Source organism: Solenopsis invicta, chromosome 11 (genome assembly GCF_016802725.1).
Source record: "Solenopsis invicta isolate M01_SB chromosome 11, UNIL_Sinv_3.0, whole genome shotgun sequence".
NCBI classification, from domain to species: Eukaryota; Metazoa; Arthropoda; class Insecta; order Hymenoptera; family Formicidae; genus Solenopsis; species Solenopsis invicta.
This window is the reverse complement of record NC_052674.1, coordinates 5,876,723-5,902,613: the sequence shown is the minus strand read 5'-3', so window position 1 is coordinate 5,902,613 and position 25,891 is coordinate 5,876,723. Positions and strand designations below refer to the sequence as shown.

Genomic DNA, 25,891 nt, shown 5'->3' with positions numbered 1-25,891 from the left:
GCTGTTCAGGGATTTTATGTTTCAAACCGCATTACGAGAAAAATATGAGAAGAGAAAAATGTTAACAAAATGTTAACTAAAACAAAGTTTTAGAAAGCTGCAAATATGTAAAATATTATTAATAATATACTCACTATCATTTCAGTTAATAATTTACAAGAGAAAATTTTATTCATGCAAATTTTATTTTCAAAAATTCATTTTTAGCAGATCTTATATAGAAAAAAGCCATTAATGTATGAACAATGGGTTTTTATTCTAAGCAGATTATATTTTTATTAGTATTAATATGGTGTATTGTTTAGTTTCCGAGAAATACAGGGGTGCCGCTTTAGTGGGCCATTGTTAACTTTTCTCCATACTCGATATAATTGAAATAATCTATCACACAGATTCTGTTGCAACCAATCTTTTTTCCCGTAAATTAAAGTATAAAAAAAAACAAAGATATCAAGATAAAAAATAAAATTTATGAAGCTATCGTTGCATTTGTGAGTTTCCTGTCCTAATCCCGTTTTCATTAACTTTATCCTTTCTGTTACATATTTCAGTTTTAACGTGACGTTTCAATCGTAACTGGAGCTATCTTGTGCCGAATATTTCGAGAATTCGTTGATATTTCGCAACTGAAACAACGGCTGCGTGTTTCGCGCTTTGGATAAATTAGATGGATTATGTTGGAAACTCTTCGTTGACCGCTTTCCGGTATGTGCACAATATTTGCCGCGCGTTACTCGGTCTCGCAGAGTTCAAACGGCAAAGTCAACAGTGTGCGGTATGTAGCGCATTATTTCTCGTATTATGATATTCCGCGAGATACGAATCTCGAGATAGAAAAATTGCCGGCAGGAGAAATAACGTCGAGCCCGGGTTCGTTCGTTGCGGGAACGAGAAACGCGATGCAGCACGGGGCCGTAAAAATGAATTATTGTATTCGGAATTATCGGGGTTGCATCGACCGCGAATGCATACGAGCGCGTTATTTCCGTTTGCGCGAAATCGAATTTATCGAGATTTCGATGTTGACAGGATACAGATCGACATAACGAGTCATAAAGCGTTGGCCGTTAATTGCATCATTGGGCATCGCGTTTTCTACAATTTTTGAATGTCCAAGCTAAACGTTGCACAGCATACGCTCGGCTTTAACTTTCATTAGCGTCGTCTCGAAATAAGATGCGGCGTGTTCCGTAAGTTCTCCATATCGCTCGATCTTTTTTTTTCTCTCATTTGAATATTGCATTTGACTTCAAAGAGCTTCAGATTTGCGTTGGACGAGCGTAATAAGAAAGGCAATCTGTCGCGTAAAATAATCGTACACTTCCTATCCCGACGAGCTGGCGACTTCATAGAAATTAATGCGATTGTGTGCGGACACCGCGGTGCAATTGTGTTTAAAGAGCATTTATTCCGCGCGAGACTGTTTTTCTGTCTCTCTCTCTCTCTCTTTCTCTCTCGGGTCGCCTCTGCAATGAATTATATCTCATCTCAACGGCATGATGGTACTGTTAGCTGTATTAAGAAAATTGTTTATAGGCAAAATAGCGGTGGTACTGGCGACAAGAACCGGGTATATTGCTCTCGCGTGAAGCTGTGTGTGCGCGCGGCTCGCCGCTGTGTCCGTCGTGTGTGGGTACTGGTTAAGCGAAGCACGTGTTTTTCTTTGCAAAACGAAGAGAAAATGCAGGAACACCTGTTACCTGCGTGATACATTATTTCGCGATACTCCCTGCGTCACTCCGGAATACGAAAAGAAGAACGACCGCGACTCTCTCGCTCGCCGGAGTGTACATTTTCGGGGAAAATAAATCGATCGAGCGCGAGAAGAACACGCCCTTTGCGCCCGATGGATTTAATTTTAATCTCCGTTGTATTCCCAAAGTGTGCTGTGGAAAGTGCGCGAAACTGATTGCGTCGATATTTGTCAAGAAGCAAATATTTATCCGATACAATTGTCAATTTGTCACACATAATTGCATTTCCCGTACACGTAATTTAGCCTTACAGTTGAAACGAAAGGCTTTCCTTTTTTTTTATTTCGCAAAATGAAGGGAAATTTCGATTGCGTGAATTAAATGAGAAATACATCTATTAAGCTGACAGCCATTTTAAGCACTGGAAACACATACGGAAATTTTACGCTTTTTTGTCGTCAACAATTTTGTCCCACTCTCAATTTTATTATTCCGATTCTGCTTCATCGAAAGCGCGCAATATAAAAAAATACATTGTTAAGATAATTGATCTTTTCATTTAATTAAAAACACTACACACAGTACGCTTTAATGGAAAAAAATTATTTGTATTACGTGTTATTGATAAAATAAAAAGTAAAGCCAATAAAGTTCAATTATTTAATTCTTTGCTAAACTACGTCCGATGGAACGAAGGATGACGATTGATAGAAGAGAAAAATATGAGCGTGCAAACCAACATATGCACAGAGCGTCGGTCCTTTTTTGCTAAACGACGTTGTTCAAACAAGCGAACGTTCGATTAAACAATATTCAGATAAATGACCAGTTAAATGGCATTGAGGTACAGGGCATAGTAGAGACTCCACGATTAAAAATAACAGCCAGATGGATAACCTCAAACTGAATTTTTATCAAAGTTGTCCCATTGGGATAAAACGAAATGCATCATTGTATTTAACAATACGCACGCGCATCTTCATTCTCAATTGATTACAATTTCAAAAATCGTAAATATGTACGCCCTGTAAAACTAGAATACTAGGGAGAGGGGGAGGTGGAGAGAATTCTATACATGGCAAATAACGACTGCACATGCAAAAGTTAAAAACCCACGAAAAATAGAATAACGCAAGTTACAAATTTTTAAAATATCTCAATATCGTTGAAAAGGTTGTACATACATCGACGTAGTTTTACTACATGTGAATGACAAACGTCCGTATGTTGGTTTCATGTATTAATTAGTCACTTCGCTGCAAATTATCGGCACGTCGAAAAGCCGATGAAACTACAGGCAGTTTCGACAATTTGGACTACGTTTCCATTTTCAGTTTTCCTATATACGTACGTCGGCGTACCGAGTCTCGCCGCGATTGTAAATAAAAGCTCGATTATTGCGTCGCGCAAATATTATGTTTTTTTATCGAACGTGCTCCGAAATGCCCGATGCGTATCACATACGTTATTAATATACAATCAAAGATCAACAACCGTTTCGTTGTTGCTCGATCGATTTGCTTTTGAAGTTTGTTTCGGAATTGTCGAAATGGGATATGTTTTAAACCATGTTTATGCACGTGTATCACCATAATGATTGATTTACTACCAACGCGAGCTCGAGTTTCATTTCATAATAATCTTTTATTTATTTCGGTTTTTATTTCGATGTGTATAGATTCGAGTTGCTGGTCACTAAATTAAAAATATACATATTTTTTTTAACATAATCTGATTTTTTTTAAGCCAAAGAAAGAAAAATCGCCGTCGAATGGACATCGTTAATTAAAAAATTGTAATGTTTCAATGACGATGAGCGTGTGATTCAGTAAAAATGCAAAAATTCCAAAAATCATAATTCTGAATATATAAATGCGGCGCAGTGGATATTCATTGTACTGAAATATTGTGGGAAAATATCATTCTCCTGAATATACGAGGTTTTATTCAAAAATGTACAGAAAAATAATCGGAATTTGAAAGATGCATGTGAAACAATGTATGCAGTGTTTTGCCTAACTTAACCATGAAATATCTTTGTTACTTTTAATAATAGGACAAAAATACGTTAAAAAATAATAGTTTTCGGTTTAAAGAGGAAGATACAAAAACATTACAGTCCATAAAAATTGTTTGTGGTCAAGGTAAAAATCTTGAGATATTTAAAAAGCATTTTATCGTATTTTCTTCCTCCCTTTTCAAATAATTTTATAATCTTGATGAACATATTTAGATTAATAACTTAAACAGAATATCATACTACAATTTCAATATTATAATTAACATAATGAAGAAATTAGATACTGATCATAACATTTCTTTCATTAGAGCAAATAATTTTTTTACACACAAATTTTTTTCTACATTAAAAGCAACGGAAATATGTCGAAATATGCGTAATGATAAATATGAAAATCCTACGTGCAATCTAGCCGCTTTAATCTTTATTAATTATAATTAAAAATTCTAATTAAAAGTTTTTCGGCATCTTGTAACAAAATACAATAAATCAGTGGTAATAAATAGCGTTACATTTTCTGCCGGTTTCTCCGTGATCTTCCACGTTTCGAATATTTCAGCTAATAAAATCACAAAGCGATGGCACATCGAGATAATTTGTTTCTACCGTTTTCACGCACTTGTGGCCGTATCGCTTTCTGCCTTCGGATTAACATGACTTTCAAGGACTTCCGGGAATTTTCTACTGTCAAGATTACTTTGGGCCAATGAAATCTCGTAGCGATGACACGTCGAGATAACGCGAGATTTTCGGCATATCTCACCGCATTTTTCGGCGCGTCTCTCCTTTTCGGGAGACACGGCCCATTTCGTCCATTTCGCAAACGTGACGCTCGTTAACGGCCACCGACATCGACGACGACACATTAGCAAACAGCCAGTGTGGCTTGTGCCATCATCCCGCCCGCACGATTTCACGACATCGGAGGCCGGAAATCGGTGTGTACATGATCCGCGAGAAAACACACGAGTACCCTGTCAACGGATTTAACTCCGAGTTAAAATATGTCACGTTAACGCGGAGATCTGATTCACGGTGGCTGTCGAGATATTTTAACGTTGGGTGAACAGGTAACGAGCAGCAGATTTCAGATAACTATTTATTAATCACTGAACTAAATGCATATAAATCATACGGAAATGTAGCCGCTGATATTATCTGACAGCTATGAAAGCGCTGCCCTTGCGCGAGCACCGCCAACGAATACCGTGTGTTTACTTTTATACCGAATAAACTGCTGACACATTATTTCCATTAATACTGTAACGCTCGACGCCGAAAGCGTTGATTGCGACGTTAATACTGTAACATTAAATATCAAATCGATAGAAGGCATTCAGAGATTGTTATGATCTTCGTAATCCAGATAATCCAGATAAGATTTTGTGTGACGTTAAATAATCCCCGTCTGAATTATTACTGAGAATCACGCGCTTGACGGAAACTTTTATTTTACGTATTTCCAGAAAAAAGTTTCTTCGAGTAAAAAATAAAATTCTTTGAATCGAAGAAATTTCCTATACACTGAGAGAGATATTTGGTGAAATAAACGTTTAGTTGTTGTAAATAGTCATCAAATAAATTTCATATAGTTACAGTTATTAAATATGTAGTTGTTTTGACCAAATATTTGACTTTATGCACTGTAACTATAACCAAATGGTTCGTTAAATGTAACAGTGTTTAGTTATAACTACAAAATTTATTTGAGCACTATTTAACTAAACATTTTGTTTGTTGATATTTCTCTCAGTGTACGGTTAAAAAAAAGTTTCTTTGATTTGAAGAAACTTTTTGGTTGTTTCTTTTATTAGAATTAAAGAAATAGTATGGCAACGCAAATCTTTATTTAAAATATTTAAATGAATAAACTATTCCTTACGATTCTGTCAGTGATTTCTCCGAATTAAAAAATTATTTGTTTAAATTGAACAAATAATTTATTTACTTTAAAAAAGCTAACTTTACTTCTCGAAATCAAATAAATTTTTATTTTCCTTGAAAGTATTTTCACTTCAACTTAAAAAAAAGCAAGTCAAAGAAACGATTTTATCAATTTAACCATATAAACTTTTCTCCGTGTGTAAAAGTTTTAAAACTCAGCAGCAAAGAAGAGCATTCGCGTCTTTCCTTGGATCATTCCGTAAGACGACACGTCCGGAGTTGTAACGCTATCGCATGTAACAACGTTACTAGTGATGACAGGCGACGACTACCGCGTATACGCACTTGTCGTTGGAACGCGACGCGTCGTCCAGCCTGTATTATCGGGATGCGGGTACGGGATCTTGCGGTAATAAGCGCGTCATCACGCGCGCAAATCGGAACTGGTTCCCATAGAGAGACGAGAGACATGCTGCTCTCGTTCGTCATTCACGTGGACGCGTGCGCGCAAGTGCATAAATACGCACGCGGCGTGGCGCGACGCGACGCGACGCGGACACGCGAGAGCGTGACGAGTGTACACGCGCGATTCGAGAGAAGAGGGATTTGTAAGGTCGGTGCAAAGGGGGGAAAAAGGAGAGGCAGAGTGCTCTGGAGCAGCACTTAAGGATAATAAACTGCCACGATAGCGCGAGGGAGAAGGGGGTGGCGCGACATCTTTCGCGGCGTACTACGAAGGAGAGCACGGCGAGATCTTCCGAAATTGATCGCGCTTCGCGCAACGCGCATACTCTCATTACGCGGCCAGCGGAGTACATGACAATAAATGGACCTTCCCCGAACAAGGAGGCGGCGAAAATGCGCCTTTCGACGCAAGGAGCTTCCCCCCTACATTGCATCCTTCGCACTAAAATAAATGTTTTCGATGTCGATGTAAGTAGATTTCGAAGGTGTCGCAAAAATTTATCGCTTTTTTTTTGTATCTGCTAAAACAATCAAAATATTGTTCGTCACATACAAAATTTATGACAGAAACACTTTAGCAATCCTTCTGTTATAGAAATTGTTTAAGTGTTATTGCCAATTTAGTCAAATTTTATAACAAAATAAATGAAGAATAGTTGAGACTTCGTTGAAATATTTCCGATCATGTATTCCTTATAATTTATTTAATTTGTTTATTTCATTATTTATTTATTTCATTATACATTTATTTATTTCATTATATATTTATTTATTTTATTAATTTATTTAATTATTATCAACAGTTAACAATAATTCTTACCTTTTATTTATCTGTTTTTTATTATTGAATTAACAACATCGATTCCATTATATTTATTAATTTAATTATTTATTGTTGTATTTACGTGTCATCTTCTTGGACTCTTCTGAATTCTGTTAATTTACGATGATATTTAAGATGTCATTCTAAAACTAATTCTAAATACATCTTTCACATAGTTTTTACTATTTTGCTCTAATTTCGGTTATCATTAGTTTGTTATAATTACTGCTGATGAAGACTCACAAGCACGAAACGCGTTCAGAGTTGTGTTTCATATTAATATTTATTTCATTATTTTTTATTCTCACAGATAAATTTCATATTAATTTTCATCAATTTTGTTAAATTTATGTTTATACTTTTCGTAATAAATATATATTGATTTAATTCACTGTTTAATTTGCTCATTTCACGCCTTTGTTATTTACCTTCGGATTGTTTTATAACAAGTATGGCATTGACCTTAACATAAGTAGAGCCACAGAAAAATTTTTTTACAAACACGAATAATTCAGGTATAAATTTTGTCTCTGTTATTTAGACTAGTTAAATACCACCGAACACATGCAACATCACAATATTTGCTAATCATTATTTACCTTAGTTAATTCTTTGCAACCAAAAAATTGTGACTGTATACTTGCAAGATCATTTTTTTTTTAGTGCAGGAATATATCCCTCCCTTCACCTTTTTCAACCCGATAATGAATCGTGTCAATAAAACGCTCGATATTCGCGTTAAATACTTCGAGCTGCAAATAGCAATAAATCATAAAAGTAATAAATCAGTATATAATAGAAATAATTATTGTAACAATAATAATTATTATTATTACACATAGTTTAGTATTATAAATTAATAATGTTGCGATCTACAGAGGTGAAAATTAAATTTGCCTGGTTTCGTATCGCTCCGCGCTCGATTCATTAGGCAAAATAAATGCGCGTGTTTGTTTTAGCTTACTTTTTTTCAATGTTTGACGTTTTAAAACCAAGTTACGTGTTTATCATTCTTACATACATTAGTACGCACGGTCGTCCGTGCGTAGTAAACACATTCCTTGAATGGGATAAAAAAAAGGCAGACGGGCGTAAAAAGCGTGGTCGAAAGAAGCGCGAGCCTGTCCCTCGTCATAAATCGGTGTCGAATATATCGGCGATGTTACGATAGAGCTCGCGCAATTTTTTTCGCCACGGAATTTCGCAGGATCGCCGACGGTAAAACGACGAGACGTATCGACGTGCCCGTATTCGGAATGTCAACGAAGGGGGCTCTCTCTTTCTCTCTCTCTCTCTCTCGATTATGGAACGGCCCGACGGACGGACGGACGGACGGACGGACGGACGAACGGAGCGCGGATTTAACAAAATAACACGTAGACTGTGCAAGCCGCGGGGAGCGCCACGAAAACCATTTCGCGAGTGCGCGCGATGGCCCGGTTTGCGCGATCGAGAGATCATCCTCGGCGGCTCTCCCTCCCGGGAGAGAGATTATCGAGATATTCGGACATCGAGGCTCTCGTACGGACAGCCTCTTCGCTCGAGAGGAGCGACCACTGTACCGTGTTAACGTGCACACGCACGCACGCACACACGCACACGCGCGATGTACGCGGAGCTGTAATTCGGCGAATTCAATTTTGGACGCTGTAAATACGGCGGGTGTATATCACGCGTGGGACTCAAATTACATTTGCTTCCGTTATTCGCGACGTTCGAATTGTAGATGTGCATCGGGAACGGTGACCGAATTTGCGTAACGCATGCAAAAAAAAAGAGAGAGAGAGAGAGAGAGAGGGAGTAACAGCCATCTACATTGCGCTCGCAATGTATTTTGATACAAAGTGGCGGCAGCGTTCGAGTTTGATTATCACGAGTGACATATTTACAGCGACGGTACGTCGAACTCACCGGACTACCCTGGTCCTTTCGCGTCCGTGCGTGCACGCATCTGTCGCTCGCACGCACATATCCACGCACGCACGCATGCACGCACGCACGCACGAACGCACGCAGGCAGGCAGCCACATACGCACGGGACGATCGCGTCGATCGCTCGTGCTTGCTCCAAAATTTGATTCGCACTCACCGATCACGTCGAAGAGTCGATGGACCACCACCACACTACTACCACCACCGCCGCCGTTGTCTTCGTCGTCGTCGTCGTCGTCGTTGTCCTCGTTGTCGTTGTCGTTGGTGGTAAGGGTGGCAAGGAGGGGGGGGGGGCGAAGGGTGACGAGGTCCGAAACGCGCCTAGGGGAGACGACGCCGCGCCTGATAAATCCACCGTCCGTGGCCGACGAGGAGGGATCCGAGCGCCGGCAGCGGCGGCAACGCGACAACGCACACTCGACAACGGGCCGCACACATAGAGCCTCGTACACACTTGACTGCTGGCACTTGTGATCCGCTGCACGCACTATTCACCGGGTAACCAGAGAAGCGCTCGCGCGGATAGCCGCGAGCGAGCGAGCGAGCGAGCGCACGCGCGCGCGCGCGCACGACCGACCGCGACGACGATTACGTACGAGAGTACGACGATGCACAAGCGCGACGATTCGCGCGAGAGTGACGGGCGAATCTCTACCGGTTTTTCGTTTGTTCGTTCGTTCGTTCGTTTTCGTTCGTTCGCACCCCGCGCGTCGATGCGGACTCCGCGGACTTGTAGCAACGATGCGAGGAAACAGCGGCGCCGGGCCTCGTTCTACTCCACGAACCGCACAGTGGCCATTACACTCGTCGTCGCGACGGGAAGCGGAGGAGAAGCGTGTTTTGTTTTCCTTTTCTCTCAATTCTTTCTCCTCTCCGCCGCAGGCGACGACGACGACGCGTCTTACCGCTGCGAAGTCGTGGTAGCGACTGCTCTCGGGAGACTGGCGGCGCAGCCCGATCGACCAATCGCGTGCCGGCTCTTACCGAGCGCCATCTTGCCCCTACCCAAGCACAAAGAGGTTGCCAACCGAGCGGCCTCGGAAACGCACGACCGTCCGCTCGTCGCCTCGCCGTTTCCACCCCTGCACCACCGTCGCCTCCGCCCCCAGCCCCGCCACCCGACTCCGCCGCCCGCCGCTATTACCCCAGCGGCGGTGGATCGACGCGCGTTTTGCGGCTTCGCTCCTTCGGTGTCCTAACTTTCGATATAGGGGTTTTATGGCGGGATTAAGCGCGGCCCGAGCGGCTCGTTCATATCCCGTGGAATTGTATTTTCGTAGCGATCCGCGATCGGCGGTACGTCGTCGTCACCGAACGATTGCCTAGAATGATGACTGTTTTATGAAAAGCGAGGGAGCGCGCCCGATAAATCTTTACTGCGCTTTCATTCACGCGCGATGTCGTGTGTACCCTAAACGTCGCTGATATCCGGGGAGGGACGAGAAAGAGAGTTTGCTGTCGGCAAATCGCATCTGAATGCGGCATTACGGACAAAAACAGATTTTTGCGATGCGATGCGTGCGTCTAACGAGCGGTTAACGGCACATTTCGAGTACCGTCGGAATTTTTCTCTCTGCTTACCGAGATTGTACCGGTCCCGAACCTCAATTACGCAGCTTCGATTACGATCGCTCGAACAGCACCGATCGCGAAGAGCCGCGGCAACCGAGACACGTTCCCGGCGGTCGTCCGTCACTCCAAACGACGCTGCCGACGAAATTTTGTGCTCGTTGTACACTTTTAACGGATGAAATTCGGGATTACTTACGGAGCGATCGCGTCTCGTGTCTCAGAATCGACCGACGCGCTCCCAACTGTCATTGCGCGTTCCGATTGGGCGCGCGCGGAATCGCGACGATTTGAAATGCTAAGGTAGCTCAAGATTACAAACAATAGGCATTCGCGATGAGAACTGGTCGCTTCCTGTACGCTGCCGAGCGAGCGGCTGATTAACGACGCATGTCGATGTACTCGACGTCCTCTGTAAGGAATAATAAAAAAACGCGAGAAACGGATCGTCTTTAATAAAGTTTCAAATTGACGCTTGGCGTAATGGACTCGACCAAATGATCAATTTGAGATTACATGGACTCGTCCGCGTAATTAATCTGTAAAAAATCCATTGTACGAGTACATTGTTAAATATTGATGGATCTTTAAACTAACCTTTCTCCTTGAGTTAAGTATTTTGTTTTCCTTTTCATCTGTATGTTGAATTTTAGTATTTTAACACAAAACACGTGACCAAAAAACCACTTTAACCTTTAAATCTTTTTCCCAAGTTAAAAACTTAAAAACGTAGAAGAAAAAATTATAAAAAGATACATTCCTAATAAAAAAACAATATTTCTTTGTTATTTCATATAAACTTATAATTTACGAATAAAGTATTAAATTTATTTTTTAATCCATGTTATAATTGTTTTGAGTAACTTCAAAAACTTGTGAATTTTTATTTTAATATAAATAAAATGCTTTTCAAAATTTACTTTTAGTTTAAATTAATTTAATTTTAACGTAACTTTTAAATAATTGTAGTTCGGTTTTTGTTCATGTAATTTTTAATTAATGTAGCTAATTTTATGAGCCATTAATTTTAGCTTTATTTAAGTTTAAAAAAATATATTAATTTGCTCAACCTTGCTTGACTGCGTTTAATTCTGTTATTTAATTTGATGAGAGCATTAACGACCTATATAGAAATAATTAAAAATAATTTAAATTGGCTATTCGATAATACGAATTTAACAGTGTAACAATACGATCGCAAAGTGTCGTAAATTCGCAATAAACAGACGCAAAAATTTGCTCGAAACAAATACAAAAAAAAAAGCGCAAAATATTTTTATTTGAATTTCAAGAACGTTGCAACTTATCCAAATGATTAAATCTGTTAAAAATCGATTAGTAATTTGGCCTCCTGAATGTAATGAATTTGTAGACAATCTACTGTACGAATGATATAATATTATTCATTGCATTCTAACAATACAATACGTATGTATCACGTGGTGAATTTTCTACGTAACACACTTGTAGGGTCTCAGTATTACACAGGTTTCCAAATCAAATTACGTATAGTGTAATTGGGCCCCAAAATACAAAACTATTTTGCGATAATCGAACAATGTGATATGTATCATATATGTATCATATGTATCATGTTAACCTAGTATCATTCTTCTACAAAAGCATATTTCAGTTTTTGTGATGTGTTTATGTCTCTTGGAACACAGTAAATTAGCGAAAAGTTAAAAATCAGAAAAGTAAGGTGTTGAAGAACAAAGAGTACTCGAAAAGCAAATAAAAAATAGCATTATTCCAAATATTTAAAGTCGGACATTAGAAGGAACTCGTATGTTAGATATATTATACATATTTAATATTTCAAATAAAACTAAAAGACGTGAAAAATTAAAAACGAAAAGCGATCTGACTTTTCTAATTCCATCTCTAGATTTCTTACGTTTGAGTAAAGCAGAAAGAGTTTTTTACTCGGGGAAAAACGTTAAAAACGTTATCGTACTTTTTCAGTTACGCACATTGCGTTCTCTCAGAGATACGACGTCGAGGAAACGGCATTCCATATACGATGATTAATAAAATCTACGGCTGGCAAAACGATAAATGTTACATTTTATTAAATTAAAGAAGTACAGATCTCCCGCTGAATACCGTTTTGTTATTTCGCGCTGTGTACGTACAAACGTTCGGTGATTTCGCGGAATGGGACAAGTTCGCTGATTCTCCGAATTTCCCGACCTCGAGCGAGTTTTTTTTTGGTTGTTGTTTTGTTCGGTGTTCTATATCCGAAGAATCCTAAATGTATGTCCAACTATACTTAAAATACGTGAATCAATTGTGTTTTGATCGATTCTTATATTCCATTAAAATAATCGTCGCTAATGAAACGACGAAAATGTGAAGTCGCAACGGAAATAAAATTTGATTAATGTCCAGATTATGCTAGTAGACTTTGGAATAAAAGAATTATTGGACTTATTCATGAGAAATTTACAACATACGTACATGTAGAAATACATTTTCGTTTACGTTCGGATATTAATAATAAAATAGAGATTTTGCTTCTTTAATTTCATGAAGGATTAATTATTCGATCCCATCTACTGTTTCGTACTGCAATGAAATATTTTTGATGATTCGATACTGGTTAATATATGGAGAAATATTATCGGATTATCGGCAGCTGTTTGGATTACGAGATATAAATAATCAGAATAGAGATGCGATTAATCTGGATGCGACTTCCTGTCGGAAAGAAAATTAGGAAAAGATATTTAAAGATTATTAACTGCTAATTGACATTGACAATATCTGTTTCGTCCTTTCTATCTTCTTTCTTCTCTAATATTAATGTAAAATCTGCGCTTTCTTCTCATTTTCATTTAATAATAATGTTTCGTTTTTTTTAACTGTTTGTTCAAATAATCATAGTGAGTTGACAGGCTGCGTCACGTCGATCAAAAAAAAAAAGAAAATAAAATCTATATGTTAACTAAGAAATTTATGACATACAGATATACAGACGGTGTAAAAATAACTTATAGAGATGCCTTCTGTATCGTCGATAATCCGCAAAGATTTATTGCCATATAAATCGAAGGCGCGACGATGCGATTTCTTAATATCTTCGCTGAAAAAAAAAGTTATTTTCGAATAGATCGTAAAGGCCGTGATTACAAAGGCCGTGATCCAAAGCGATTCTACGGTACTTTACGTGTCCTAACAATGAATTCCCGTCTCCCTGTCTCTTAAATTTACTGCATATTGAAATAATGGATCCTCAAATTCGTGGTCACACGCTGCGTATCTCGTAATCCCAATATCTCGATAATCCGATAATATATCTCCGTATATTAATTAGTATCGAATTATCGAGATCGCGCATTGTATTGACATGGTCCGTTTTACAATCCGCCTGTAAATCTGTTTCCGCGAGATTTTTGTCATAAATGTAACATGGCGGAAATTAAAGATAACAAAGGACGCGCGTTGCAACATATGATTTATTCAAATTTAAACATGTGTGCGTGTGTAAGAGACAGATGTCGGCCCTCCCTCTTCTTTCTATCCTCCTCCCTCTATCTCTCTCTATTTGTCCGTCTGTCTGTCGGTCGGTCTGTCTCTTTCTCTCTCACTCTTTCATTCCGTCTATCCTTCGCTACCCTCTATTTTCCAGCTCATAGCGATCAAATTTTCCATATCCCGGCTTTTCCGCATTTATATAGATGATCCCTTGACGGTTATACATCAAATTTCAATGTTTTATTTCTACAGTCAATATGTAAAAATAAAATGGATATTGTGTATTTATCGAACGATTATTAATATTGATCGCTCTGTCGCAATATTAAGCCATCTATTATTTAACACTAATTTATAACTTTTACCGTATGATCAACGTGATTGAGACTTTTTGTTTAGGCCCCTTTTATAAATATTTTTTGTCCCAACGTAGATCAATACGCGATGTAAAAGCGATGAAAACGATTGTTAAAACATTCAAGTGCATTACCCGTGCATACGTTAATGAAATTATTAATGGATTATTTTTTTCGTACTTTTACAATATTTTTGACGCTACGTATTATCTTCAGCTAACAATGGACTAGTTTGAAATTAAAGCATATTTCTTTATTCTAAATTAGAATGTGTCCTTCATTCTGAATTAACATATTCGTTTAAAAAATAGACGAAGAAAGAGATCGAGTTAATGTAGGTTACATCAACATCGGCGTAACTGACTCCATACATACTCTTTGAGCATACTTTGAATTATTGAGAGTTTAGAATTGATCGGTCTGAATTAACGGGGACATAATAGCGTTAGTACAGCTGTACAATACGGTGTGTAACAATAGTAATTGTGTGCCCTCATAGTTAATGCATTGTTGCTTTTCTTTTAAAAAACCCCAAAGTCGATCCTAGAATAGAATTTTTGAAAATAAAGCAAAATAAATCGTTTTTTTTTTTAAGTTGCAGAAAACGAGTTAATTGTGTGAAAATGTTATTTGAGGAATTTGTATCGAAATGGCCGTTTTGTTATCAACAATGCCGAATCCATGCGTCGTAAAGTTAAAAGTTGGGATTTATGTCAGGCGGCAGATTGCAAACGCAAATTGAAATTTGAGAAACGTAGCGTCCAAAAATTTCGTATGATATTTATTGAGCGCTGCGCTGGATTCCAATATCACAGGCATGGAATTGCTCTTGTTACAATCTCGTATTGGCTTAATCTAAAACCAGTTGCATGATTATGAATTATTATTCACGTGCAACAAATATATTTCATCAAGGTCGTTATATAAATTGTTTTGATATAATTTATTAGTTAATTAGTGATACACTTTGTTTTATAGTCGTATTATTTGATGTAATTAATTTGTTCTTTTAATAATGTTATACATTTTATAATTTAAATTATTTATAATAAAATTTTATACCTTCGTCCTTCATTTACTCTTTTTCTACATGTCTGTAATAACACCTCAATAATTATTTTCATCTATTTATAATCATTTCGATCTACCAGGATTGAGTAGTAGTTTAAAAATTACAAGTTAAGTAATAAAGTTAAATAATAGCATAGTTAAAAATATATAAAATAATAGCATTAGTTAAATTTATTTGATGACCCATATTATAACTTTTTTGACTAATCTAATTTTAAAAAACTACTTTCTAATTTAATATAAATCATGCTTTACAAATTTAACTTTTTATTTAACTTAAGTTAATCTAATCTTTTAATGTAATTTTTAAATAAGTTAGTTTTTTGTTCATATAACTTTTAATGTAACTAAATTAATTTTATTTGTCATCAACTTTAACTTTAATTTAGTTAAAAAGGAACATTAACTTATCCAATCCTGCTTAACACTCGATTATCATTTTATTCCATACTGTTAAAAAACGTGTAAAAAAATATATTTATTTCTGCGTGAAAAATCTCTTAAAAAACAATGGAAAAGCACAGTCAGCGCCATCTGCAGGCGAAATCCTCACGCATGGTCGGTAAAATCAGGAATAAATTATCGTCTGCTCTTCTCCACTCACGTGATGTCGCAAGCGGTAGACTTTGAGGTTATGTCTTGCGCGTCGAGCAATATTATGAACTAAGCAACATACGCGAGCCACTTAATTGTTAATTATTTATCATCGCAGACGAGTCGTATTTTAGAAAAGTTCACTCGTATGTAAATTCGGGCACTGTGAATTTCTTTTGTGAAAACAATATGCAGCAGGCAGGGGATAAAGTCGATGAAAAGAAAAAGATCTGGACGGAGCAGGAACGTTTGGAGCTTGCCGCGAAATTGGACGCCGAATTGGACGAGTACATAAATAGCTTGGAGAGAAAGAGTTACGCGGAGGGATGGCCGGAGGACAGGTGGCAAGAGGAGATGGAGAAGCACCCTTTCTTTATGAAGAAGCCGCCGGAACCCGGCGACGAGCTGTCCCCCTTGATGGAGGGATTGCAACAGCTCAAGTACGGAGAGGATGAGAATACTCCCGAAGGTGCGTTCTTCTTTTCGTTACATGTTAGATTACTTATGAAACCTTGTCCTTAACGCTTACGCGAAAAGCACACGCTGTTTGCCATCTGTGCAAAGTATTCTCATTCACATACTTTCAACGCAGAATTGGCAAACAATTACAAGGAGGATGGAAACTTTAATTATAAGTATAAGAAGTATCGCCTCGCTATTCTTAGCTATACAGAGGGAATAAGAACCAAATGCAAAGACAATGATTTGATGGCTCAACTTTATAATAACAGAGCTGCTGCTCATTTCATGTTGCAAAATTATAGGTAGATGTGATCGAATTTATTGAATGTTTGTTGCTAATGATAGAGCTTATATTTTAATATAATAAAAATTACAGATCATGCTTGAATGACTGTAAATTGGCTTTAAAGTTTAAGCCACAGTATCCAAAGGCTTTGAGCAGAGCTGCCACTTGTAGTTTTCATATTAAAGATTATGACCAATGCATAGATTTATGTGACCAGTTCCTTGAGCATAGTCCAACTGATAAAACAATATTGAAATTAAAGTCTGATGCTGTTATTGCAAGAGTAAGTTATTGATAAGTTATATTAATATAAAAATTAAGGTATATGAAGACACAATAAAAAAGTTTCTATTCTTACTGTTTGTCACTTTGCTCTCGAAGGAGCGTTTGCGAAGAGACAAGAGAAAGCAAGAAAAAGCAGAGAAAAAATTGGACAAGGAGGATGTGAGATTGTTAGAAATGATTTCTCAGAAAGGTATTAGTTTAGAATTGACAGATGATAAACAGAAGTTGGAACTTAGAGATCTGGAACCTCAAGTACCAGAAATAGCTCAAAGCAGAGTGCACTTTGACGAGAAGAACAGGCTTGTATGGCCAGTGATGATTGTATATCCAGAGACTCAGCAAATAGACTTCATACAAAATTTTCACGAGGATACATTGTACGTTTTTTTTATTGTAAAAAGATATATAATTTTTACTGTGTTAAAATATATTTTTAATCGTTCATAGATTAATCGAACAATTAATTGAACTGTTCGAGGAGCCTCCAGAGTGGGATACAAAACATCGTTATACTGTAGAAAATATAAATGTATATTTTGAAGGAAAATATAAACGCTCCGTTCATAAAGCAGACATTCAACTCACGTTGGGCGAAATATTACAAGACAAGCAGTGAGCATTTATTGGCAATATGTTTTATAAGCAAGATGTGAGCCGAAGCTTATTTTTAATGTCAAATAAATTTTTCAGGTTCGTAATTCGCGGTGGTACACCAGCTTTTTTGCTACTTGTAAAATCCAGTGAAGCTGAGAAACGTTTCTTAGCAAATTATTAAATCTCTGTAATATTATGTGCATTTTATATATATATACGGTACATATTGCTAATTGAAAATGAATTTACATTAATGATGTATTTTATAGATTTTCATGTAATACATTTATTTTTTGTGATATATAGTTTCTTTTCTACAAATTCACATATTTTGCATCGTTAAAATTCAGAGCAAACATCAAACAGACCGCGTATAGTTGCCTAAAAATTGTGAGAAATTGGAAGAAAAAAAAGTAGCTTTCGTAAAAAATTTTGCCCAGCGCAAAGAGTCGGCAAGGCTTTCTTCCGTGCGAAACGCATGAGTGAAAACATGATTAAAAGTTCGTGGTCATTCCTGGGTCAGCCGCGTAAAAAAGTAGAAATACCAATCGGCTTCTCAGATCGTTTCGCGATAAAAAAGAACCATCTGTCTGGTAAAAGTAAAAGGGCCGGTGAGCTCCTCTTTGGCTCGCACGCGTATTCGTGGTTAAAAATTCGTGGCGGTCGTTCTCTTTTGTACAAAAGAATAGCAGTACCATTGCATTCTCTCCTTGAGACGCTGCACGAGAAGAAAAAGTAGCTTGTTACGAGCCGAGACCCGGAAGAGCGTCTCGCTGAGCCCGAAACACCCGCGTGTGCGAGCAAAAACGCGGTTAAAAATTCGTTACGGTTATCCCTGCGGGTTTTTGCAAAAAAATAGGAAAATAGCTTCCCCCAAGAGTCGGGGACCAGGAGAAGTTTCCTAAGTGCGAACCGACAAGGAAACAGTTTCCTAAAAGTCGTGGGGTCAGAGGGAAAAAAATGACTTCCTAAGAAAACCTTCATCGGACGAAAGGCTTTCTATTTCAATATTTTGACGAACCTTTAACCATTTTTTTTGCTCATATAAATATATTATCTTGATCTTGGTCCATTAGAAAAAAAAGGGGATTCTGTTTTTATTTCCCGGTTTCTTTTCTACGAACGTGATTAATGTGGCCCAAGAAAGATTTATGCGAGTTTCGTAAAAATCGGCAAATGGAAAAGGAATTCTACGCGCTGCTCATGAATTTTTTTTCTTATTTATCTCTCGACACTATTTTCCTTAATAATCAATTGCTTCAGCATAAAGAGATAAAGAGCGTTTCTCCTTCTCTTTCCCCTGCTCTCACGGTCATTCTCCGGAACGCAGCAGGATAGATCGGTAAGCGGCAGGGGGTCGTTGATCGGAAGGTGGTGCCACCTGCAGCACCTGTCCGCGCCAGGTGAGAATAAAGAGAAGGAGCCGCAGTAGCCTGAAATTCAGTTGGGTCGACGCCGTGGGACACGTGTGTACGTTATCTCGGTATTCCGGTCGCCGCGGAGATTACGTTGAACTCGCGGCCGGTTCGGTGCCGAGATACTCGCGGTGCGCGATCTGCTGATCGAGGGATCTCGCGAGAAGAGCACGAGGAAGGTCAGCGTGTCGCAAGGGCCGCCGTTTAGTTCGAGACCTTCAGGTTCTCGTCGTTACGAGAGAGAAAGGAGAGAGAGGGGGAGAGAGAGAAAGAGTGAGAGACGCGGCAAACGGAGGTACTTGCACGGCCGTCGTCGCGGAGCAGCGAAACGGGACGCAAACGATGCCGAAGCGATGCAGGTAAAATTCCTCACGGTTACTCTTGCTCTTCGCGGACGTACCCGCGTCCCGCGCGAATCCCTTTTTCAATGTAACCGGCTTTGTTTCGTCGGTGCGCGACGCTGGCCCGTTCGCGTTCGTCGCACCTGCATCGAAGCGAGTACCGGAGTACCGGGAGTCCTGTCCGATGGATCGGCGACGCTCGCCGTAATATAACGCGAGGAAAAAGCCGCTTTGTCTTTGATTAACGGGAAGGCGAAACTAATAATTTGCGTTTCGTAAATCTCTTACGATTCGTCGACTCGTTCGTATTTCATAGATTGAATTTTAGAATTTTTAAAGTTGGCGTTTTATACTCTTTTTTTTTTTAATCGTTTATATAACTGCTGATTGATTTATTTTAAATTTCTCTCTCTCTAAAATATCTCGTATATTAGAATTAAATAGAAGTAATAAATTATTTTAAGAGGTTATTTTATTGTTGTCTTTCACTGAGAAAGGGTTTGTTAAAACATTAAAATATTTAGTCCGATGCGATTAACTAAACATTGGGTTAAGTCAACAGTTATTTGCACGAAAAAAAAGGTATAGTTTATTCAATGTCAAATATTAACTATTCAAATTTTTTAACCAAGACTTAATTAAACCAATTCAATATTTAGTTGCACGTGTCGGACTGAATATTTTAGTTTTTCGATAAATTGTTTTTCTCCGTGTAGATTTAAACATTTTAACGTTCGTTAAGCTGATAGTGACCTTGATGAGTATAATGCTTATGCGCAATTTTATTTGTATGAGCTACGGAGGGAATCGACATTAGTTGCTAAATGAACAGTAAAGATAATTTTTTAATTAAGTCCGATTTTTTAATTTAATTAAATTCGCTTAGCAAGTTTTTCAATATTCGAATAATAATTGCTAAGATCTCACATTATTGACCTTTCTTCTTGCAATTTGTAATATACCAAAGAAAGGATTATTGTGTTTGCATATTCAACTCTTAATCACATTGATGAGGTAACGTACCCCACGTTTGCGTGGCGGAATTGTAGTCTAAAATTATAATTATTTCTTAAATTACTTCTCAAAGGCTAGTGTTCATAATTATCATGAATAATTTTAAATCTTTGATTGAAAGTTCATTAATTATAGCTCACAAATTTATTCATTTTTTTCTTTCTATTAAAAATTGAAAATTATTTATGATTATATGAATTCCGGGTTAAAATTTGAATGATAAAGAGAGAGAAAAAAATTTTTTATAATAAAATAAATCCGACTGTTCTAAATTTTTCCATTTTTCTACAAAAAATTCACAAAATTAGGCTTTAATATTTCTAGTCAGTGTGACTAAGGATTAAATGCAACTTTTATATCTTAGGTTCCCAATCTGTAGTTGTGTCAAAAAATGATGTTAAGACGCTTTCAAACTTTCTCATGCCTTTGCGTAAGCATTTTTATTACTGATCGATCATTTGGAAAGTGTATCTTGTCTTGAGATACGGTTGATGTAATTCAATTAAAAATTTTAATAATTCGTGATCATGAAGCGCAGTTAAGCAAGTAATGAACTCTTGTTAAATTGCAAATTTAATTCAAAATTTTCTCGTTGGATAACGGAGTTACATACATTTACCTTGATACAAAAAAATTACATATCTAGATCGCTATTTAATTTTTTAAATATGATAAATGTTCAATTGATTTACTGCATTTTCAAAAACCGACATCAAATTCCAATCTCGCGCACCGTTCCTGAATTCTCGCGTTCACATCGGAAACTGTTTCATCTCGATTTTAAAATAAAGGGTGGAATGCGTAATGGTAATGAGCCGATCTGCGCGGGATCGGTGTGTCGCGCACAGTCATTAGTACACGACAATGGAGCTATGTCGGGCATTAAATTATTCATGGGATGGCTGTTGCATCGCGTCCGCGACGATCGGCGCGCATTCCGCTGCGTGATAAAAGTTTTGCATTTGAATGCGATCTGGCGTTACGGTGCGATTTTGCAAAAATTGAAAGCCGCGGTTCCACCCGGTAGAGCTCCGGTTGGATTCGCTCTTTCTGGGTCAGGACAGATCGTCGGTCGATCTCGCGTAGTATGTGTATGTGTGCGTGTATGCTTCGCCAGGACCCGCGGAAAATCGCACCGCTCTTCGGAATTTAGAGGTCTCGAAGGACACTTCGTAGAGAAGAGACACTATGGCATAGTCGATTGCGTGTCCTAGTTTTGCGTAGGACGTGCCGGGCCATGGATGCATCTTTCCATCCGATATCCCGGAGGCAATATGTGTCGAGGGAGTTGCGTCACGCGAGGCACGCACCTCGTGCGGCAAGAAAAATGCGCGGACCGACCGCCGAACCGGTTATAACGACGAGTCAACATTCAGCGGATCGCGGACCGAGAGAAAGAAACGATATAGGGAATATCGTATGCTCGGAGATCGTGCCTTGGTAGAAAAACGGGTCGGGCGTGAAGATAAAAAAAATCTTATTTGATGATCTTATTTATATTCTTCTTTTTTTTAACGAAGTTTATAAATTTTCAAGAGTTAATAATCCTTTTAATAATTTACCAATAACAGTTTAAAGTAATTGACTACGTACTTTTATATTCATTGTTTTGTTTAACGTTTAGAGTTGAATTCATAAATGCTAGCTTGCCATTTAGCCTACAAGCGTTATGATATTATTTAATATTAAATAGCCTTCCTGAAATATTATATGAATATTATATGAGAAGTCAATAATATTATTTACTTCAATATTTTAAATTAGCGGGCATATTATAACTTTTAAATGTAATAATTATAAAGTTTTTGAATATTTTACGCATAATAATTCACATTAATTTTTGGTCGAAATAATATTCGAACATTTTTATATAATATTTCACGGATGAAATAATATACCACAAATATTATACAATAAAAACGGATATATGACATTGACATAATATTCCTTTAATATTAAAAAAATAGTATATTCTCGAAATATTATTTTAACTTTTAATAATATTCTAGGAATATTCTAGCGCTTAGGGTTGTTTCAATCTATTTTATTTTAAAATTTTCGATCTTAATTATTATTGTGCAACACTCAATATGGCAATAAAAAATTGTATAAATAGTAATAAAATAATATAAATTTATATAACAAAAACAACTGACGAAACGTAGCGTTTTAGCAAGATCAGTTCAGGATACAGAATATTTGTTCTATTTTCATGCAATCGGATCGTTTAAAGTTCAAACTTGATAGAACTCAATGTCTCGACGTCTCCGGTCGGCGAAACTCACTCGTGACGGGTTTGATTTCGCGTGGAGACAATCGGGATCGCACAGATTCCGATCCTGGAACTCTCTCTTTGTTTCCGTCTCCCTCCTTCGGTTCGTCCGTTTCTACTTCTCCTAGGCAACGATGTTTCACACAACGCGTATGTAGTCGCGACATGACACGGTCTAACGGCATTCACCCGACCTCGTCAACCCATTCCTCTCGTGTATGCGTGCATTCCTGCGTCTTCTTCGCTCTTACATCGCTGTGATAACATTTCACGCGTGTGCGCGCACAATCGTTTGTCATATCGCGACGGGTCATGCGAATCTGACGCGGCGCAGTCATGTCAAAACTCCTTTTATCTCACGGGTCAGGCGAGCAATTTCGCGCAATTTTATACTGACGGTTATATGTTCTCGACATTTACCGGCATACCGGTATCTTGGATTTGGATCTACTTCTGAATTTTGCTTGCAAACGTTAAAAAAAAAAAATGAGCGAAAAATCGCAAAATAACGTCGGCAGACGTTTAAAATCCATTTTACAAATTTTCTAAAACAGTTTCTAGAATTCTCTCTCTTCTTTTCTCGTATCTTTATATATTTTATATTAAATTTACCGATAAAAAGAAACGCTTTATTCGCGCAATTCAATTATATCGCATCTTGTAATTTGACCTGCCTCTCGCATGTCCTGCGAGAAATAAAAACCAAGAGCACCGAGATCAATGAACTGCTTTATCAGTAATTGAACAAGCTAACAAAACAAGTCAACTATATTCGTTCCCACATAAAAGCATAGCTCATCTGAAATACTGTAACGTTGGAATTTCTTTCCCTTCCTTCGATTTCCTACGTCACAGCTAACGGAGATAGCTCGGATAGTAATAGGAAAATACTTGGTGTACATTTAAGTCTCGACTTTAATAATATGCAGTGGCGCGCGTGCAATACATTACGTCGCGACAATTGCTGCTCCAGTTCCGTCAAGAATGTTACAGGACGGCATTATGCATGAATCTCGCGACTTAAACTCATTTTCCGCAACATCGATAAATAAACTAAAACGATATGGGAGCGAACGTGTGTACTTCGCGATTTTAAAATGAGAATTTCAGGCCACTAATTTATTTATTTTTTTTCCTCGAGAAACCTTTCAGCCTCAAATTTTATCTCGTGGAACGACAAGGTACGGGAGAGAAATTATTTTGAACAGCTGTTACGCAAAAACTTAAATACAAAAAACGCTTAATTATCTTCAAGTTTAAACCAACCGTTCTGGTCTCAGTGATCTTTTTTTTTTTTTTGGCAGACCGCTTCAACATCGATTGTGATATTTAACAATGAAAAAGATGTGAATGTAAATCTTGACGTACTAACGGCAACAAAGTTTCTTGCAACAGTAATGAAGCACACTTGGGAAATGTCAGATGGCAAGAAGAAACGGTTATTACATTGCGCCTCTTAAATTTTATCGTACCGTTAGCGATTGTCCCGACGTTGCCTGCTTATTACAGATCATTAGCAATTCGTTTCATTTTATTTTAACGTTGAGAATTTAAGTAGCGCCGCGTACCTAGCCCGAGCCCCAGTGTGAGACTGGGCTCGAGAACCCGGGGAAAATACGAAGCTCGATCTTCGTGTCTTCTATGCTTTCTGCATCCCCAATGAAATTTCCTCATTCCATTTCGCGCGATCTTAAACGGAAGGCAGCTCGACAGATTTGTGTACTTTTACTCTAAAAATATACGTCGTCGGCGCGTTCTCCGACTTTTCGATTCAAATTTAGGTCAATGCGAAATGAAACTCTATTTTCCCAACAGCAGTCCTTTCGTAGCTTCTATTTATGCCGTTTGTCAATTTTGCTCTTGGAATTTTCATACAAAAGCGTTACTTTAGTAAAACTAAAACTTTTGTTTCTTCCTGGTTGCATGTAATGTACTTCGAAGTAGAGAAAGAGAGAATTCAAGAAACACAAATTATTTAAATTCTAAATATGTATATTTAATAATTCGTACCTTTCAGGTTAATGTTTTTGTTCTTAAACTTTCCCTGTTTTCCTTGAATGGGACGTCCTGAAAGAAAGTACAAAATACGCTCGTATTATTATTAAAATAATGTACTGCTCGTATAACGTATGAATTTATTCACAATGTCACGTGTAAAATGCGACGAGCTTGACACTTTCGGTATTTCAAGCTATAAGAGTAAATAATGTTTGAGATTAGAAAATAAATGTGTCACACACATTACTTTCTAAGAACCTATTGTACTGCGATGCTAGACAACGAGAATTTCTAGCCACCGTGTTTCGCCTCTCGCATAAATTTTATTCGCCGCTACTCCCATCTTAGCGTGTCCGTTTCCTTAAAATAGCGAAACGCCGTATAATAAAAATCGCCTAACGTACTGATTTCTCTTACAGTTGACACACCGTGAGATCTCACGTGGTAAAAAAATACACGTCTCCAAGATACCATTAAGAAGCCCGGACATCAAACGGTATTCGAGGTGGATTCTAAAGCGCCGACGTTTCAGAATCCCTTAGGAATCACGCACAATAGCATTTGATTGGAAACAAAGAAGCAAGGAAGTTGTCGCGGTAATTTAAGCGACACACATATGCCCGCGCATTGAGAGAAACTTCTCAGGCGACAAGTTAGAGCGTAGAACTCTCCTTCTCCAACTTCGCAAGCCGCAAGACTCGAAATATACGTAATAAAAGATCGCGGGGCGGTATCCAAGACCGAACGGTTTTCCGGCAATCCGCCACCTGTGGCTTCTGATAACTCCTCTGATAAGGAGAGAAAGAGGAGCGCCGCGACACCGCCGCGGGGGCCCTCGACTTTCAGCTCGAGATTAACGCTAAGCCCTCATTTTTAAAGAATACTCTCTTTCTATTAACTCGGGTTGAAGTAGTTCGCAAGTCACGAAGAAACATTTCAACTGTACTCGCACATTTGAGAGACAATCGATTTCACGAAGTGGAGAGGAAGACGCAAAGTTTCTTCTCCGCGTTTTAGAATATACTTTTGAAAACTTGGAGTAACTTGGTGCAAACGACGAGAGAGAACGTTTGTTTAATAAATGAGAGTTGAAAGCGAATCTTTTCGAAGGCGAGATTATTTGTTCTCATTCAGAAACCGGTGGACAAAGGTCTGCCGGCGGATCAACGTGGAACGGACATTGCCGGAAGTGATCTCGGATAATCGCTTCGTAGAGAGATCATTGGGGAAGGCAGTAGAGAAAGCGCGTTATCGGATCTCCGAAGAAGATTCTGAAGCTTTTAAAAGAGATTACGAAGAGATCGGTCGACCGGAGGTGGGATTGGCGACATCCTCCCCT

At 38.2% G+C, this 25,891-nt stretch overlaps 2 protein-coding genes across 5 annotated transcripts in view; one reads left to right on the top strand and one right to left on the bottom strand.

The window, feature by feature from the left end:
- LOC105200106 (proline-rich transmembrane protein 3) overlaps nucleotides 1–25,891 on the bottom strand; it is a 163,327-nt gene that overhangs the window by 128,038 nt on the left and 9,398 nt on the right. The window contains exon 2 of one of the 4 annotated variants that reach the window (XM_039455037.1): nucleotides 24,565–24,621. The exons of 1 other annotated variant lie outside the window; for it this stretch is intronic. The gene's annotated coding sequence lies outside the window, so the exon portion shown is untranslated. Of the gene's footprint in view, nucleotides 1–8,975; nucleotides 9,809–24,564; nucleotides 24,976–25,891 lie in introns of those variants that run through there. 2 more of the 4 variants (XM_039455038.1, XM_011167499.3) reach the window with 2 other exon arrangements.
- Nucleotides 15,880–17,813, top strand: LOC105200107 (DNA polymerase interacting tetratricopeptide repeat-containing, protein of 47 kDa). The gene is made up of 6 exons (XM_011167500.3): nucleotides 15,880–16,354; nucleotides 16,478–16,649; nucleotides 16,724–16,916; nucleotides 17,015–17,295; nucleotides 17,366–17,530; nucleotides 17,609–17,813. Exons 1-6 carry the CDS (start codon nucleotides 16,075–16,077, stop codon nucleotides 17,691–17,693), a joined length of 1,176 nt encoding a protein of 391 aa, XP_011165802.1. The 5' UTR covers nucleotides 15,880–16,074; the 3' UTR covers nucleotides 17,694–17,813.

Bases quoted from the DNA above. Each gene is read 5' to 3' on its own strand.
- LOC105200107 (XM_011167500.3), top strand. From the start codon at position 16,075: ATGCAGCAGGCAGGGGATAAAGTCGATGAAAAGAAAAAGATCTGGACG. The intron at 16,355-16,477 runs GTGCGTTCTTCT...CTTTCAACGCAG, and splicing joins GGATGAGAATACTCCCGAAG to AATTGGCAAACAATTACAAG. The intron at 17,296-17,365 runs GTACGTTTTTTT...AATCGTTCATAG, and splicing joins AATTTTCACGAGGATACATT to ATTAATCGAACAATTAATTG.